The sequence below is a fragment of the Capricornis sumatraensis genome, chromosome 9 (assembly GCF_032405125.1).
Source record: "Capricornis sumatraensis isolate serow.1 chromosome 9, serow.2, whole genome shotgun sequence".
Classification (NCBI taxonomy): domain Eukaryota; kingdom Metazoa; phylum Chordata; class Mammalia; order Artiodactyla; family Bovidae; genus Capricornis; species Capricornis sumatraensis.
The window spans coordinates 89,470,586-89,487,861 of NC_091077.1; the positions used below are offsets into that span (position 1 = coordinate 89,470,586).

The window sequence follows — 17,276 nt, forward strand, 5'->3', positions numbered from 1 at the left end:
TATTCTGTTTTCCCATTTATGACTTTAGATCTGTACATTCCCAGAAACAAATAAGTGAGACGCATGTTAACAGATGAACTTGGTCATCAAGTGTTTAGTTTATTGCCTCTCAACCAAATGCTGCCTCATGCCCTTTTTAATATTGCTGACCTACTGTTATTGAAAATTTCAAGGTTGCCCCAGTTAGGACGCAATATCTTTGAGGACAGTGACTCTATTTTGTATTTTTCTAGTATCTGTAGGATTTAGCAAAGTGATATATTGAGTAAATGGCTTTGCTACCTGTTTACCTGTGACAAGGGTCCACAGTTTGGATCTTGTTTTGATGCACTAGACCCAGGGTTTGCACAGTGAAATCACTATACCATCACCACTTTGGCTTTGTGTACAGAGCAACTAGACAATTGATACATGCTCAGAAAATATATTAAGCTGCTTGGATGATGATTATTTAATTTTACTATCAAATGTAAATAATATGTTACCATGGAGATGGATGGGCATTTCCCTGATTTCGTGGGAAAAAAAAATCACACAGCTAAGTATTACACACAGTTGAGTGTACACATCTCTCTAACTTGCAGATGACTTTTTTCCAGTTGTAAAGTTAATACAAATTCCTGTAGAAAATTCAAACGGTACAGAAAAAAAATAAAAGAAAAATCACCAGGAACTCCACTGTCCAAAGGTTTTGGTGACCATCCAGCCAGAGAGATGTCTTCCTTCTATTAACTCTCACCTAATCAGGGTGAGAGCTGAATTATTTATTTAAACCGTTGATGGTTTAAAGCTCTATTTAGTCTTAGTACTCTCTCACTCAGCTGTTCTATAAACAAAGATGTTTGCTGAGAAATGAAGATAAGCATGCCGCTAATAAACTGGACTCTTGCCCTCTCATGCAGAATGAAGTAGTACAGAAAATTGATTTTGCCACATAATGCATGTCTGTTTTTTTCCCTTCAGCGGGCAGGACAGAAGGCATCTTTGAATGTATGGAGGATTCTCTGATATGTTGGGATGTCCGGCCACACAGGAAGCCAGAGCAACAGAGCTCTGTGGTCCTGATAAGAGGTGTGGCAGAGGAGAGGAGGGTGGAACTGGGACACAGGAGGCTGTGGTGATACAAAGGCTGTGTTTTCTGATTCCACTGTGACACACTATACACTTTAAAATGTTCCACACCAAGTCCCTCCCACAGCTGTTGGGCAGGTGGTCACGGGGCCCTTTCGGGTGCAGTCAGGCGTAAGTCTGCCTGTCCCTCTGAGTGAGGGCAGGATGCTGAAAGGGCAATTTCTCATTCATTTATTCAGGATTCTGAAAACTCAGAATGGAGTGCCTTTCATCTAAAGGAGTCAGACTGACTGTTGGGATAGTGGTCCATCCATGAGTTTTGAACTAATACAAAGTTACTAGTTATAAAGGAAGGCTAAGGCTTCTATTTGAGAGCGACAATGCCAGCTCTCTCTCTATGCATTTGAATGTCTTTACATTGTAAATGTTAGTTTTAAAGATTATTTGATTATTTGCATTTCATAAATTTATGTGTCATTTAAAATTCCTTCTCCCTGGGCATGTTTTCTTGATTCGTACTATGTATTTGGGAGTAGCATTCTTTCATGCTTTACTTTATTAGGGGCTTAACATGGCTTAAGTCCAACCATCTGTTCTAGTCTTGGCACATCAGCACATTAGTGGTGGTGGTAGGGGCTAAATAAAATTCCCACAATTTAAAGGTTAGGGAAAGAGCTACCTTTATGAATAGATTTCAAACGATTCTCAGCAAGACAATAGAGCAGAAGTGGAGTAAAAATGCATTTCATTCTCTGAAGCACAAGGTCCCCTGTCTGTCTTTAGTTTTGCTGAAAGGCAATTAGCATTTCAGCTAGCCAATTTGCTTACATGCAACGAAGTACTTGGGTTTATAATTTGCTGCTTTCTGTCTGAAGCTGTTGAGTCCAGCTCTTATGTAATTCTCTCCCAAGTAGCCTTCTCTCCTGCATAGTTATTGTTGCTGGTCTTAAATAACTAATCAACAGAGAGTTTTCCTTGCCTTCAACTGTAGGGTGCCATAGGGCATGGAAAATGAAATGCCAAGCTAATAAGGGGATGATTGTAATTATTAAATAGTCATTATTGAAATGGGGCATAGGTTGAAAGATGCTGAATAGCTTCAAATCAAATGCAACTTCAAAAAGGCATTGTGTGGTACTCTTAATAGTTTATTTCTGCATGCAGTATGTACAATAAACAAAGAGTATATATTAATATGTTGGAATTAATTGAGGAAGGTGATGACTCAAAATTAACAAAGAAGAAGCGATTCTTAATTATTTATATTGACTTTGCTCTTTTCTGCAAGAAAGAATTCTTGAGGGAGTATGTTTAAAGAGAAAATATTTTATTTCTTAAGTGTTACAACAAATAAACAAGTGCTCTGAGGCATATTGTGGAAATAATTCAAGGGTTTGTAATTTGAATGCTAGTTGGAAATAAGATTTTGTAAGCTTCTTTAGTCATGAATTCTGATTATTAGGGTGCTATTACTATATTTCATGCATATACTGATATCCCTCTGAAAGAGCCACTGTATATTATGATAATCCTTTTGTTAGGATAATTGGAATAATATTATCCTTTAATCCATGTCATGGGGCAGTAATTCAATTTAGCTCATCTTTTAATACAATCCTGTTTTTGCAAAGTTATACTTATGTAATTATTTGGAAGTAAAATAATACACTCCTCATTTTTCAAAGAATGTTTAACTGAAAGAAGACATGTATTAGATACAGGCCTTGTAAGTGATCATTATAATTGAGAACATATATGAAAAGACTGCATGATCTTTATATTTCCAGTCTGTGATATAAAGAAAAAGCCCTATCTGCAGCTATAAATAGAGTGGTTTGTATATTGTTCAACTGCATTCACCAGTGTTGATGAGTAGGAATGAATCAAAGGCTTACCTGTCCTCTGGTAGACTAGTCAACTCAGGATGGAAAGTGTCCTGGAAACAGGGGGACTTGATCTGCACTTTGAAGAGTGGTAAAGGAGGGGGAGTGCTGAGAGGTAGAGAGAAAGGCCTGGGGAATGTCTTGGATCAAAGGTGGACAGGTAAGAATGACCCGGCTGTCTTGTCCCAGATACACATTAGATCAACTTGTTGACAGAAGAGAAAAAGATGACTGAATGTACGGTGGTATGAATTTTTTTTTTTAAATTGAGATATAATTCACTTACCAAAAAAAAAAAAAATTCACCTTTCAAAGTAGACAATTCAGTGTCACTTAATGTATTTACAAATTTGTGCCGCTGTTACCACTGTCATTCCAGAACATTTTCATCACCTCAAAAAGAAATCCTGTTCCCATTCACCATCACTTCCTGTTCTCTCCCCACTCTCAAGTCTTTGGCAGCCAATCTACTTTCTGTCCCTATAGACGTGCCTCTTTTAGACATGCTATATACATGGAATCATCCAGTACATGGCCTTTTGTGTCTGTCTTCTGTCACTTACCTGATATTTGCAAGGTTTGTCACGTGGTAGTGTGTTTGTACACGTAAAGTACTTTGTTCTTTTTTATGGCTGAATAATAATTCCATTCTGTGAATTAATACTACTTTTTGTTTATCCATTGATCAATTGATGGACATTTAGATTGTTTCTAATTTTTAACTATTATATTACGGACAAGTTTGTGTACAAGTTTTTGTGTGAATAAATGCTTTCAGTTCTCCTGGTTAGGAGTGGAATTGCTGGGTCAATAGAGAGGTGAATAAAATAGCCGGGATGCATTTAGAAGAACTTTATCCCTTCTATACATTCTGTTAAGCTCAGTATCGCCATATAAGGCCGATGATTCAGGTGTGACCTGAAGTTTTATCACTTAGAACTCTACTTGCATAGATCTCTGCCAATTGTGTGTGTGCCAAGTCGTTCCAGTTGTTTCTGACTCTTTGCAATGCTATGAACTGTAGCCCACTAGGCTCCTCTGTCCATGGGGATTCTCCAGGCAAGAATACTAGAGTGGGTTGCCCTCCCCTCCTCCTGTGAACTGTAGCCCACTAGGCTCCTGTGTCTATGGGGATTCTCCAGGCAAGGATACTAGAGTGGGTTGCCCTCCCATCCTTCAGGGGATCTTCCCGACTTAGGGACTGAATCCACGTCTCTTATGTCTCCTGCATTGGCAGGTGGGGTCCTTACCACTAGTGCCACCTAGGAAGCCCAGATCTTTGCCAATTATAATTCATTTAATACAACCAACCTGTGATAAAACAAAATAAAAGAACAGTTTGCAACCAATGACTTCTTCCTCACTAGTGGCTGTAGGTTTTCTTAAGATGGGAAGTATGGTAATGGCTGGCATAATGCTTGACCTTTCTAGGATATGCAAAAATAAGAGATGTGATTGTATATTACATGATGCACCCTGAATTCAGTTTTCTGATGACTTCTGTCCTTTTGGTAGGCACTCATCTAAATGATATGGTTGAATTGACAAAATGAGATAAATTTATTTTTTCTTCTAAGGTAAATTACAGAGCTTTAAAATGTTATTTTGTTAAGGAAGGCAGTTCATAGATTATTTGATTGAAAGTTGGGCTTTAAGTAAAAGACATGTTCAGTTCACTAATGTATAGTTTGTCAGATATCACTAATTCTGTGGTGCATGTTTGTATGTGTACATTTGTGTCTTTATCTGAAACCTTAAGTAATTTCCTGAAAGGGTCTGATGTACTTTATGAAATAAACTGACATTTGAATTAATTTGTCTAATTTTGGATGAGGCAAAATATTTTAAGCTCTTTTGAAAAAACCTGATATATTTGCTCAGGGCCTTATGATTTGGGCTCTTCTTGTGGCTCAGCTGGTAAAGCATCCACTTGCAATATGGGAGACCTGGGTTTGATCCCTGGGTTGGGAAGATCCCCTGGAGAAGGGAAATGCGACCCACTCCAGTATTCTGGCCTGGAGAATCCCATGGACTGTATAGTCTACGGAGTCGCAAAGAGTCAGACACGACTGAGCGACTTTCACTTTATGATTTGGAGTATATGTTCACATAAATTAATTCATGTAATCTAAATAACCACTTCATTGTTAGAGCCACTTTGACCTTCTGATGGCAATATACTCATGCATTTTTACATTTTAATTATTTATTTTAAAATTAAATTTATTAATGTAGAGTTGATTTACAGTGTTGTGGTAATTTCTGTTGTCCCCTGCATTTTTCACAAGTTGGAATTTTCAGCTGAGGCACCAAAAAAGTTGTATATCAAATGTCAAAGTGAGTTGCAAGAAATTATCAGGACTGAGTTTCAAAGAAGATAACAGGAACTAATTGGATAATTTTAAAATTTCTTCATATAAAGTAAAAGTTAAGTCCGAGAGAGGCTTTTCTGGGGAGAATTTATATTGGCAATCCGTGGAAGTGCTGTGACTATCCCGTCTTGTGTGTATCTGTGTGTATGTGTATTAGTTGCTCAGTTGTGTCTGACTCTTTGCAACCCATGGGCTGTAGCCTGCCAGACTTCTCTGTCCATGGGATTCTCCGGGCAAGAATACTAGAGTGGGTTGCCATTCCCTTCTCCAGGGGATTTTCCCAATTTAGGGATCAAACCTGAGTCTCCTACATTGCAGGCAGATTCTTCACCATCTGAGTTTGTGCCTCTTCTTGAATGTGGTGGGAAGGGCTTCGGCTCTGCTTGGAGAGTCTGATTTGTGGTTGAGGACAGAAGCAAAAATGTTACCAAGAGAACTCAGCACGATGGAGGGATGTGTCTGGTGGTGCTGTGCATCAGCTCCCACAGCAGCGAAGGGAGCTGAGCCCGAAGAGCCAGCTATGGCACTCACAGTAGGGATGTTAGCTGAAGTCATTTTCAAAGAATCTTGCCTAAGAGGACAGCTTGTGGAAGGCCCTGGTTGGGGTAAAAGAAGAGTTAGTGTTAAATTAATTAGAGCTTTGCTTGTTAATGTGAGTTTGCCGTTAAATAGGTTTTACTATGAAAGCTTTCAAACATGTACATAAATAGAATAGTAAAATGAACCCCTTTATACCTACCGCTCAGAATTGATAGTTTTCAAGATTTTCTGTGTTTGTTTCATGTATCAACATATCACAGAAGGAAGCTGTAAAAATACGGTTATTTTCTTACATAATCACAATTCTGTTATCTTACCTAACAAAATGTATGGATGTGAGAGTTGGACTGTGAAGAAGACTGAGCGTCAAAGAATTGATGCTTTTGAACTGTGATGTTGGAGAAGACTCTTGAGAGTCCCTTGGATTGCAAGGAGATCCAACCAGTCCATCCTGAAGGAGATCAACGCTGGGATTTCTTTGGAAGGAATGATGCTAAAGCTGAAGCTCCAGTACTTTGGCCACCTCATGCGAAGAGTTGACTCATTGGAAAAGACTCTGATGCTAGGAGGGATTGGGGGCAGGAGGAGAAGGGAACGACAGCGGATGAGATGGCTGGATGGCATCACAGACTCGATGGACGTGAGTCTGAGTGAACTCCGGGAGTTGGTGAGGGACAGGGAGGCCTGGCGTGCTGCGATTCATGGGGTCGCAAAGAGTCGGACACGACTGAGCGACTGAACTGAACTGAACCTAACAAAATTAACAATAATCCCATAGTCTCATTCACTAGTGAGTTCATTTTCAAATTTCCTTTATAGTCTTAAATATGTCTTTTTAGAGTTTGATTCTTCTAATTAGGATGTAAATAATTCTTAGCTGGTCCTTCTGACAGAATCTCAAAGTCGTTTTGAATCTCCATTTTCCCCCATACCTTTGATGTACTGAAGAAATTTGGTAATTTATCACCTGGTGTATCTGTGTTCTGCATTTGTTTCTTTCTTTTTGGAATACTTAATGAGTTTCTTTAGCCTCTGTTTTATTTTTTGCCTAGTAAACTGGGAGTTAGCTGTCAAGCCTCCATTGGATTCAGGTTCTGTCTTTTGGACAATATAGGTGGTGCTGTAAACTTTATATGGTATTTATATGGACATATCTGGTTCCCTGTCTTTAGTGACACTAGGCGTCAGCAGTGGATTTGAATTTAAATCAATAGTCAGAAAGCCCAATCTCTACATTCAGAAGTTTCCCATTAACATCCCATCCCCAGTTTTACTGAGATATGATTGACATGTAACACTATTATTTTAAGGTGTACAACAAAATGATTTGATATATGTGTATATTGCAAAATTATTACCACAGTAGTTTAGATAACATCCCTCTCCTCACATAGCTATAAATATTTTTTCTTGTAATGAGAACTTTTAAGGTTTTCTGTCTTAGCAGCTTTTGAATATATAATACCATCTTGTTAGCTGTAATCATCATGCTGTGTATTACATTCTGGAAAGAACTTATAACTGGGAATTTATAGTTTTTGAACACCTTTACCCATTTTCACCTCCATCTCCCTCTGGCAGCCGCAATGTAATCTGTTTCTGAGTTTGTTTTTTAAAATGCCACGTATAAATAAGATCATATAATGTTTATCTTTCTTTGTATGACTTGTTTCACTTAGCATAAAATCCTCAAGGTCTATCCATGCTGTAAAAATGGCAAGATTTCCTTCTTTTTTATGGCTGAATAATATTCCTCTGTGTGTGTGTGTGTGTGTGTGTGTGTGTGTGTGTGTACACGTTTATCACATTATCCATTCAGTCCATTCATTCGTTGATGGGCACTTAGGTTGTTGCTATGTTTTGGCTGTTGTAAATAATGCTACAGTGAACACGGTGATACAGATACCTCTCTGAGATAGTGATGTTGTTTCCTTCAGATATATACCTTGTAGGGGAATTGCTGGATCCTATGATGGTTCTATTTTTCCTATCTTTAAGGAACCTTTATAATGTTTTCTACAGTGGCTGCACCAATTTACATTCCCTCCAACAGTGCCCAATTTCTTTCCTCCACATCCTTATCAATACATCTCTTGTCTTTTTTATTACAGCCATTCTAACAGTGTGAGGTGATATTTTATTGTGGTTTTGATTTCATTTCCCTGATGGTTAATGATATTGAACATCTTTTCATGTACCTGTTGCTCATTTTTATGTCTTCTTTGGGAAATGTCTGTTCAGTTCCTCTGCCTATAATTTTAATCAGATATTTTTGGTATTCAGTTTATGAATTCTTTATATCTTTTGGATAGTAAATTTTTATTAGATACACGATTTGCACATATTTTCCTCCGTTCTGCAGGTTTCCTTTTCATTTTGTTGATGGCTTCTTTTGCTGAGTGGAAGCTTTTTAGTTTAGTGTGGTCCTACTTGCTTAGTTTTGCTTTTGTTGAATTTCCTTTTGATGTGAAATATAAAAAATCATTGCCAGAACCAGTATCAGGGAGCTTACCCCTTCGGTTTTCTTCTAGGAGTTTTATGGTTTCAGGTCTTGCATTAGAATCTTTAATCTTTTTTTTTTTTTTTTTTAAATCTAATTGTTTCACCCATGAATGGTCATTTCTTTAGTTATTTTTTTGGAAGTTGCAAACAGGTGGTTTTCTAACTCTGTCCCTCTTGCCACATTAACTGGAATATTTTTAAGGAAAACTTTTTCCTTAACTAGGCTATTTGGTTACTCTGAAAAGGAATTTACCTAGGATAGATAGGATAAATATTTAATTCTTTCCCTTTAAATGTTAATTTCAGAGTAAGGAGTTGATCTCCTGGTTGCATTTAGTAGTGACCAAGGAGATCAGTCCTGGGTGTTCACTGGAAAGACTGATGCTGAAGCTGAAACTCCAGTACTTTGGCCACCTCATGAGAAGAGTTGACTCATTGGAAAAGACTCTGATGCTGGGAAGGACTGGGAGCAGGAGGAGAAGGGGACGACAGAGGATGAGATGGCTGGATGGCATCACTGACTTCATGGACATGAGTTTGGGTAAACTGCGGGAGTTGGTGATGGACAGGGAGGCCTGGCGTGCTGCGATTCATGGGGTCTCAAAGAGTCAGACACGACTGAGCGACTGAACTGAACTGAATGACACAGACAGAATGTTGATTTTTGTATCCTTTTAAACTTAAGGGTTTATATATTCCGTGTGTTTCAAACAGTTGCAGTCTTTACCCTCTTAGATAGACAAAATTTTAATCTTTGGCCAATGGAAACCCTTTCATATTCCTCTTGTGCCCCATTGACATGACCTCATTAATCTTCAGTAGCTTCCTTGCTGGTATGAGATGTTCAGGTTCATTTTATATATTTTCTTCCCCAGGTAATCAGTTATTCCTCTAATGACCCTTGGTTCCTTTTAGTGGGGAGTGATGTTTAGAAACAAAAATGTGGGCTCTCGTAATGCTTACTGTTATGGATTTGTCATTACTTTTAAGCCTTTTTAATGTTCAACAGTCAGGAAACACCTGTTTGTACAAAAAAAAAAGTCATGAGGTGCTACCACTATTTCCAACTTCGGGTTAACCTTATAAAGACTTGGCATAGCGTCTTTGCTTTGATTATCATTTCTTTCTTATGTAGTTACCTATTATTTGTTCTGTCCTACAACATATACAGTTTCAATATATATATTCTACAGTGTGTAAAATATGGTCTTGAAATGTGTATTCTACAATATACAAATTTAATTTAAACATAATAATACTGATATTACCACTGACAGTAAGAATACTAAATGAAGTATAAACTTTCATTGAAGCAGAGTGTTTGTCCTTGGAATTTATTCTACTTAGGTCAGAGGGTCAAAATACTATGTTCTAAAGCCACTAGAAAGAATTATTTTGTCAGTGATTATATATCACCACTTGATATACAGTTAATCTTACTTGTTTCAGTTTGTTTGTCCATATGTAGTTCTGTCTGCAAAAGAAACATTGGCAACATAATTCCAGGGCTAGTAAAAGTGGTTACCTGTGGGTGGAGGGAGAAAGGAATAGGTGGATAGAAGTGAGAATTCTCTCAATATACCTTGTTATACTATAGGTTTGAGCTTTATTCATGGAAATGCATTATATATTTTGAAAATAAAAGTCAGATTTAAAAATTACCTATACCTAGAGATGTCAAGTGAAAGAGGAGTGAAAAAGTTGACTTAAAGCTCAACATTCAGAAAACTAAGATCATGGCATCTGGTCCCATCACTTCATGGGAAATAGATGGGGAAATGGTAGAAACAGTGGCAGACTTTATTTTGGGGGGCTCTAAAATTACTTCAGATGGTGATTGCAGCTATGAAATTAAAAGATACTTACTCCTTGGAAGGAAAGTTATGACCAACCTAGACAGCATATTGAAAAGCAGAGACATTACTTTGCCAACAAAGGTCCGTCTAGTCAAGGCTATGGTTTTTCCAGTGGTCATGTATGGATGTGAGAGTTGGACTGTGAAGAAAGCTGAGTGCTGAAGAATTGATGCTTTTGAACTGTGGTGTTGGAGAAGACTCTTGAGAGTCCCTTGGACTGCAAGGAGATCCAACCAGTCCATCCTAAAGGAGACCAGTCCTGGGTATTCATTGGAAGGACTGATGCTGAAGCTGAAACTCCAATACTTTGGCCACCTCATGCGAGGAGTTGACTCATTGGAAAAGACCCTGATGCTGGAAGGGATTGAGGGCCGGAGGAGAAGGGGATGACAGAGGATGAGATGGCTGGATGGCATCACCGACTCGATGCACATGAGTTTGGGTAGATTCCGGGAGTTGGTGATGGACAGGGAGGCCTGGTGTGCTGTGATTCATGGGATCGCGAAGAGTCGGACACGACTGAGCGACTGAATTGAACTGAACTGAGAGATGTCAAATATTCTGCTGAATAAATTCCAAATTTAGAGGTGAAGTTTGGCAGGAGATGTACATTTGGAAGACTGTGTTTAAAGCAGTGAGGTCAATGAGATCCCAGTGAGAGTGAGTGTAGTTGCAGAAAAGGTCTGGGATTGGGACCTGGACTGTTTTATCACACAGACATCAGAAGACAGGGATCCAGCAAAGGAGACTGAAGGGTACCTAGTGAGTGAGAAGGGAAAGCAGATGAATGTGGCATCAGGAAACCACATGAGAAAGTGACTCAAGAAGCAGGAAGTGACCAACCACCTGCTCTTTCAGTCACATTAAAAAAAAAAATTTACTTTTTGGCTGTGGGAGTATAGTTCCCAACCAGGGATGGAACCCACGTCCCCTGCATTGGAAGTGTGGATTCTTTTTTTTTTTTGGCATTTGGGATCTTAGTTCCCTGACCAGGGATTGAACCCATGACTCCTGCAGTGAAAGCATGGAGTCTTAACCACTGGACCATCAGAAAAATCCCTGGAAGTGTGGATTCTTAACCACTGGTCTAGGAAAGTCCCTCAGTCACATTTTGTATTATGATTTTTCCAGCACATCCTAAACCACAAGAGCATATTTAAAAGAGTTATAGGAGGTGGCTGAACTTAGAGAAATGGGAGATATTCAGGGTGGGAAAGGATGTGGTCTGATAATGGGAAAGTTAAGTCCAAGTTACGAGAGAAATTCAGGTAAGTCACTTCTTGTGAAACTTTCACTTCTAGTCTACATTCGCAGAGCCTCAACTCTCTCATTTTGATTTTGTAAGTTTAAATGAAACTCTGGATTTAAAATGGGGTGAAATTAAAATTTAATGTTGCAAGAAGTTACAAAAAGTATTATCTTTCATGAATTGTAAAAAAAAATACAGATAGAAAAATGATACATCTTTTTTTAAAAGGCAGTTAAACTTTATGATTGAAAGAAGGGACAATTAGCATGCTAGAAGGTGAGGGCAGAGTGGGTGGTATAACTTCAAGGTATTTTGTACTCTGGACACATTGATCAAAGGCAAAATAAAAAAGGAGCAAAAGTCTGAGGGAGTCATTGCATTATCAGAAAAAGATTCCCTGTATTTCAGTTCATGATATCAGGTCTCCTAAGGCAAAGTCAAGAGATGAAAGATAGTGTAGTTGATACACACAATGAATTCTATTCAAGTCTTTTTCACTGGTGAATTTTCTTCAAAGGTAAGTTTTGGGTAGAAAGGATTTCATAGAAGCATGTGAAATAGACCTGTTTGGGGGGAACTGTGTTCTTTTCTGAAGTTGTATATTATAGCTGAAGGAAGAAAATGGATAATGGAGGATAAGGAAGGAAACAGGAAAGGTACAAAGATGATGAGAGATGTGTTTGTCTACATTCTTATTTTGATTGATATTTCTGCCTTTTTTTTGTTTTAGAAGAACACTTGGGCACTAAACGTATCTAGAAGTTACCTATTTTATAATGGATTGAGAACACATTGATAGAATTCTAAAGTTGTAATTCTTGGATTATATTAAGCCCTGGAGATTTACAGCTACAATTCAAGTGTTAGGATGGGGATGTTAAATAATCTTTAGTTTTAGATCTCATTTAGAAAATGATCTTCAGTTTCAGAGTTCTATATTTTGGTATTTTGCTTTTCAAAATAGGATTAGAAATGACCAAAGTAGAACATTTTCAAATGCAGTAGCTATGAAAAAAATAGAAAACCACAAAGAAACAGCAAAATCACTTCAAATTTCTTTTGCCTAAAGTTGGCCACGGCTTTTTCAGTACTTTTCCAGGAGGATATTCACTTGTATACATAGACATGCATGTATATTTAGTATTTATATTTTATATAAAGTATTTTATTTTAAATTAACATACTACATCATAAAATTCATTTAAAATAGACTATAATATTTTATAATATGATATTCATTCTTTTAAATAATTATGTAATAAGATTGGATATGCATGCTCAGTCATGTCTGACTATTTGCTACCCCATGGACTGTAGCCCACCAGACTCCTTTGTCCATGGAACTCTCTGGGTGAGAATACTGGAGTGGGTTGCCATGCCCTCCTTCAGGGGATCTTATCAACTCAGGAATCGAACTTGCCTCCCTTGCATCTCCTGCATTAGCAGATTTTTCCAGCAATCATGTGCAATCATGTACTGATGTGAGAGTTGGACCAGAAAGAAGAATGAGCGCTGAAGAATTGATGGTTTCAAACTGTGGTGTTGGAGAAGACTCTTGAAAGTCCCTTGGACTGCAAGGGGGTCAAAGCAGTCAATCCTAAAAGAAATCAGCCCTGAATATTCATTGGCAGGACTGATGCTGAAGCTGAAGCTCCTATATTTTGGCCCTCTGATGTAAAGAGCTGACTCTTTGGCAAGGACCCTGATGCTAGGAAAGATTGAGGGTAGGAGGAGAAGGGGGCAGCAGAGGATGAGATGGTTAGATAGCATCATCAACTCAATGGACATGAATTTGAGCAAACTCTGGGAGATAGTGGACAGGAAAGCCTGGAAAGCTTCAGTCCATGGGTTCACAAAAAGTTAGACAGGACTGAGCAACTGAATAACGATCTTAACTGAACAACGATCTTTTCTGTTCCACATTACTGTACAGTATTCATTTTTCATCACCCATCACAACTTGTTTTTAAAAATGGAACATTTTTGTTACGTTTCAGTAGAGAAATGCATGTGGAAATACAGTCAAGATTCTTTTTGCTTAACTTATGTGGAAATCAAACATCAAAGCAATAAACATAACCAAGCTGGTGCAAGTGATTTCCAGTGCTTGACTTAGGTGTTCTGAGCATATTAGGCTATCTCCTGCATGGTATAATGCTGACTGTTTTCCATTAATGTCTCAATTTGATCGCTGTCAACTTCAACTGGTCTGCCAGACCATGGAGCACCATCCAGCGAGAAATCTGCAACACAAAACTTTACAAACCACCTTTTGCATGTTCCATCAGCCACAGCATTGCCAACTACCTAGACAGTTCCATCTAGCTATTCTTAGCACATTGCCTAACCTAGAGTAACTGCTCATTAATTGTGCATTACTGTTATTAATTTACCCAATTAATACTGACAAAATGAAAGCAAAGAGGAACTAAAGAGCCTCTTGATAAGAGTGAAAGAGGAGAGTGAAAAAGCTAGCTTAAAACTCAGCGTTCATAAAACTAAGATCATGGCATCACTTCATGGCAAATAGAAAAAGTAGAAACAGTGACAGATTTTATTTTCTTGGGCTCCAAAATCACTGTGGATGGTGATTGCAGCCATGAAATTAAAATACAGTTGCTCCTCGGAAGAAAGCTATGACAATCTAAACAGTATATTAAAAAGCAGGGGTACCACTTTGCCAACAAAGGTCCATATAGTCAAGGCTATGGTTTTTCCAGTAGTCATGTATGGATGTGAGAGTTGGACTATAAAGAAAGCTGACCACCGAAGAATTGATGCTTTTGAACTGTGGTGTTGGGAAAGACTCTTGAGAGCCCCTTGGACTGCAAGGAGATCCAGCCAGTCCATCCTAAAGGAGATCAGTCCTGAGTGTTCATTGGAAGGAGTGATGCTGAAGCTGAAACTCCAATACTTTGGCCGTCTGATACGAACAACTGACTCACTGGAAAAGACCCTGATGCTTGCTTCCTGTGTTCCTAACAAGGTATGGAATTAGTTAATACTCTGGCTCAAGTTTTGTAGGTCATCTAGGAATATCAGGAACCCGGTGATTTTGTTCTTTGAACACAATGTTGCCGTTCATTCCCCTTCTGACTTGAAGTCAGCACCCATGATAGAGTTTTGTTGTGCTTTTCCAACTTTCCTAAATTCTCAATGCTTCCATCTACCTCAGACAGCCTCCTTTTATTTTGATGTTGCTGCGTTAAGGGTGGGTGGGTGAGAGGATGGTCTGTACACAAGGCCGTCTAGATTGCCAGATCCATTTCTCTTGACCGCGTGGACACTGAAGGCCTAGAGCCTGGAATCTGGCCCCTTGTGGCAGACGAGGGTGGGACTCCCCTGATGCTGCAGCTGTTCATTTTTCCTTCCTTTAACACTTGAGGGAACTTGAGTCCCAGAGAAGTGAATTGATTTGTCCAAAGTCACACAGGTGGGAAGATGGTTGAGATTAGCGTGGAGCCCATGTCTGACTCCAGCTCTAGTATTTACCTCCTGCTTGACCCCCAGCAGCATCCCACTGAGGATTTGTCCTAGCAGCATCCCGCTAGAGGCTTCATAGCACCTATCACAGAATCTTCACATGCCAGGAATGCTTCCCAATGTCTTATAAAATCAAGTGCCTGCAACTCTGCAGAGAGGCAGTCCGCAAGATGTGTAAGGAGTGAGTGTGTGTGTGTGCGCATCTGTGCCGATGCACACTTGTGCCTCTTTTTCCACCTTTGAATGGCATAAATATATGAAATATTCTACTTTCCTCTTTGACCCTAGACTGAGGAGACATGGGCAGGTTTCTGGAGAGCTAATTCTCTGTCCAAATAACAGCTGCCACTCAGATCCAGCCAATCAGTATTGTGTAAAAACATGGACTCAGATTTACCAATTCTGTGATTTTTCAAAATAGTCCAGAAATCCACTTTTGAAAAATGAAGAATTTTCACAGATGATCTTGGCAAACGTTCTCTAGTGTTATTTTTTTAATACAGTTTAGACTAAAACACATCTCTCTGGATTGAAACCTCTGAGTTTGTTTATGAAGCTCTCTCCCTTATTTTCCATGAGGGCAAATAATTCATTTAGAAAATACAAGCACCTAGATACTTAGTGAAAACAGATGGTATTCCATAAGTGGGTACAGAATAGAAAGAAATCACACAAAGAATCTCTCCCCACCTTTTTTTTAGGTTAATACTGAATCTCAGTGGAAAGACTAGAACTAATTAGAGCTGTTTTCAGCGAGACTTCAATTTCAAGAAAATTATTTTTGACTTTTGCTTTTGAGTTCTATGAAGAATTAAAAATTGTACAGTGTTATGGGTGGCAAAAATTCTTTCAACCTCTTTTCATAATTTGAGAAATTGTTATTGATTGTTTTGGAAGATGGAGAGGTGCCATCTAATGGTGGTTCAAGAAACCTTTAGATACAGGACCCTTGTATTTCAAAGAAGCAAAAAGACAAGTGTGTCTTATCTCTTGACAGAAGACCTTTCAAATTTAGTGGCTGCAGGAGAACATACCTTGACTTAATTTACTCCTTTTGAATTTGCCTCAAAGGATTTAGTGTAGTGAATCTTTCATTTTGTGTTTTGCCAAAGTGGAGTTGAAAGAGCACAGATGAAACCCATAATCTTGTAGCACTCTACATAGCTCTAGAATTGAAGCATTTCTACACTGTTCATCCTTTTTCCTCAGTGGGCATTTGTAATCCAGATATGAGCCACTTGATCAGTTTTTATGATACACTTATTTGGTGACTTACAAAAATGAGAGTACATGAGCTCATGGAAAATGAAGAAACATTACATAGAAGATAGATTCCAGAATAAATAAGAAAGCAACTTGGAGGCAACAAAGGCTATAAAGAGAATATTGTTGTTGTTGGTATTTAGTCACTTAATCATGTCCAGCTCTTCTGTGACTTCATGGACTGTAGCCTGCCAGGCTCCTCTCTCCATGGAATTCTCCAGGCAAGAATACTGGAGTAGGTTGTCATTTCCTCTTCCAGGGAATCTTCCTGACACAGGATCAAACTCATGTCTCTTGCATTGCCAGCGGATTCTTTTACCGCTGAGCCACGGGAAGTCCCCATAATGAGAACAGAAAATTTTAAAAATAAGTATTTTCTGAGAAGTAAAAGACGGTTTAATGGATTAAGGGGAAAAGAACAGGCTACAACTATTTCCTAGAAATTGAAAACACAATGGCATAAACAAAAAAAATTAGAATTGAAATTTTATTGTGAATTAAATTTTCTGAAATAGGGCAAAAATCAAAAGTTAGAAATTAGAGATAAAGAGTAGAAAATTAGAGGGCTAGTCTGAGAAAACCAGTGTTAAAGAATTTCAGGATGAAAGAACAGTGAAAATGGAAGGTGAAGAAGTCACTGTGAAATAATATAAGAAAAATTTCTGATACTCTAAAGATGAATATATGAGTGAAAAGGACTGACTGAGTGTTTAGCCAAATGGACAAAAATAATCACGTTCCAAGAAAAATCTTGTGCAATCCTATGCTTTGGACAGAGAGAACATTCTGGGGCGGCGGGGGATTGGGGTGTGGGGTTAACACAAATAAGCAAACACATATAATACTTTGGAATCAAAATGATTTTAAATTTCTTAACAGCAACATTGGAAGTCTGAAAACAGTGGAGCAAAGCTTTCAAATAATGAAAGAAAACTATTTTTACCAAAAATTCTATACCCAATGAAACTATTATTTAATTGGAAAATTAATATTACAGTAATTTCTGATATGCAAGACCTAAAACATTTAAATTCACATACACTTTTTTGGGAAGTTA

At 38.3% G+C, this 17,276-nt stretch overlaps 1 protein-coding gene across 1 annotated transcript in view; it reads left to right on the plus strand.

Annotated features, from left to right (window-relative positions):
• Positions 1–11,416: 11,416 nt before the first annotated feature.
• The window catches only part of ADGRV1 (adhesion G protein-coupled receptor V1), a 537,422-nt gene continuing 531,562 nt past the window's right edge, over positions 11,417–17,276 (plus strand). The window contains exon 1 of the mRNA XM_068981126.1: positions 11,417–11,492. Coding sequence (XP_068837227.1) covers positions 11,417–11,492 — 76 coding nt within the window. The remainder of the gene's footprint in view (positions 11,493–17,276) is intronic.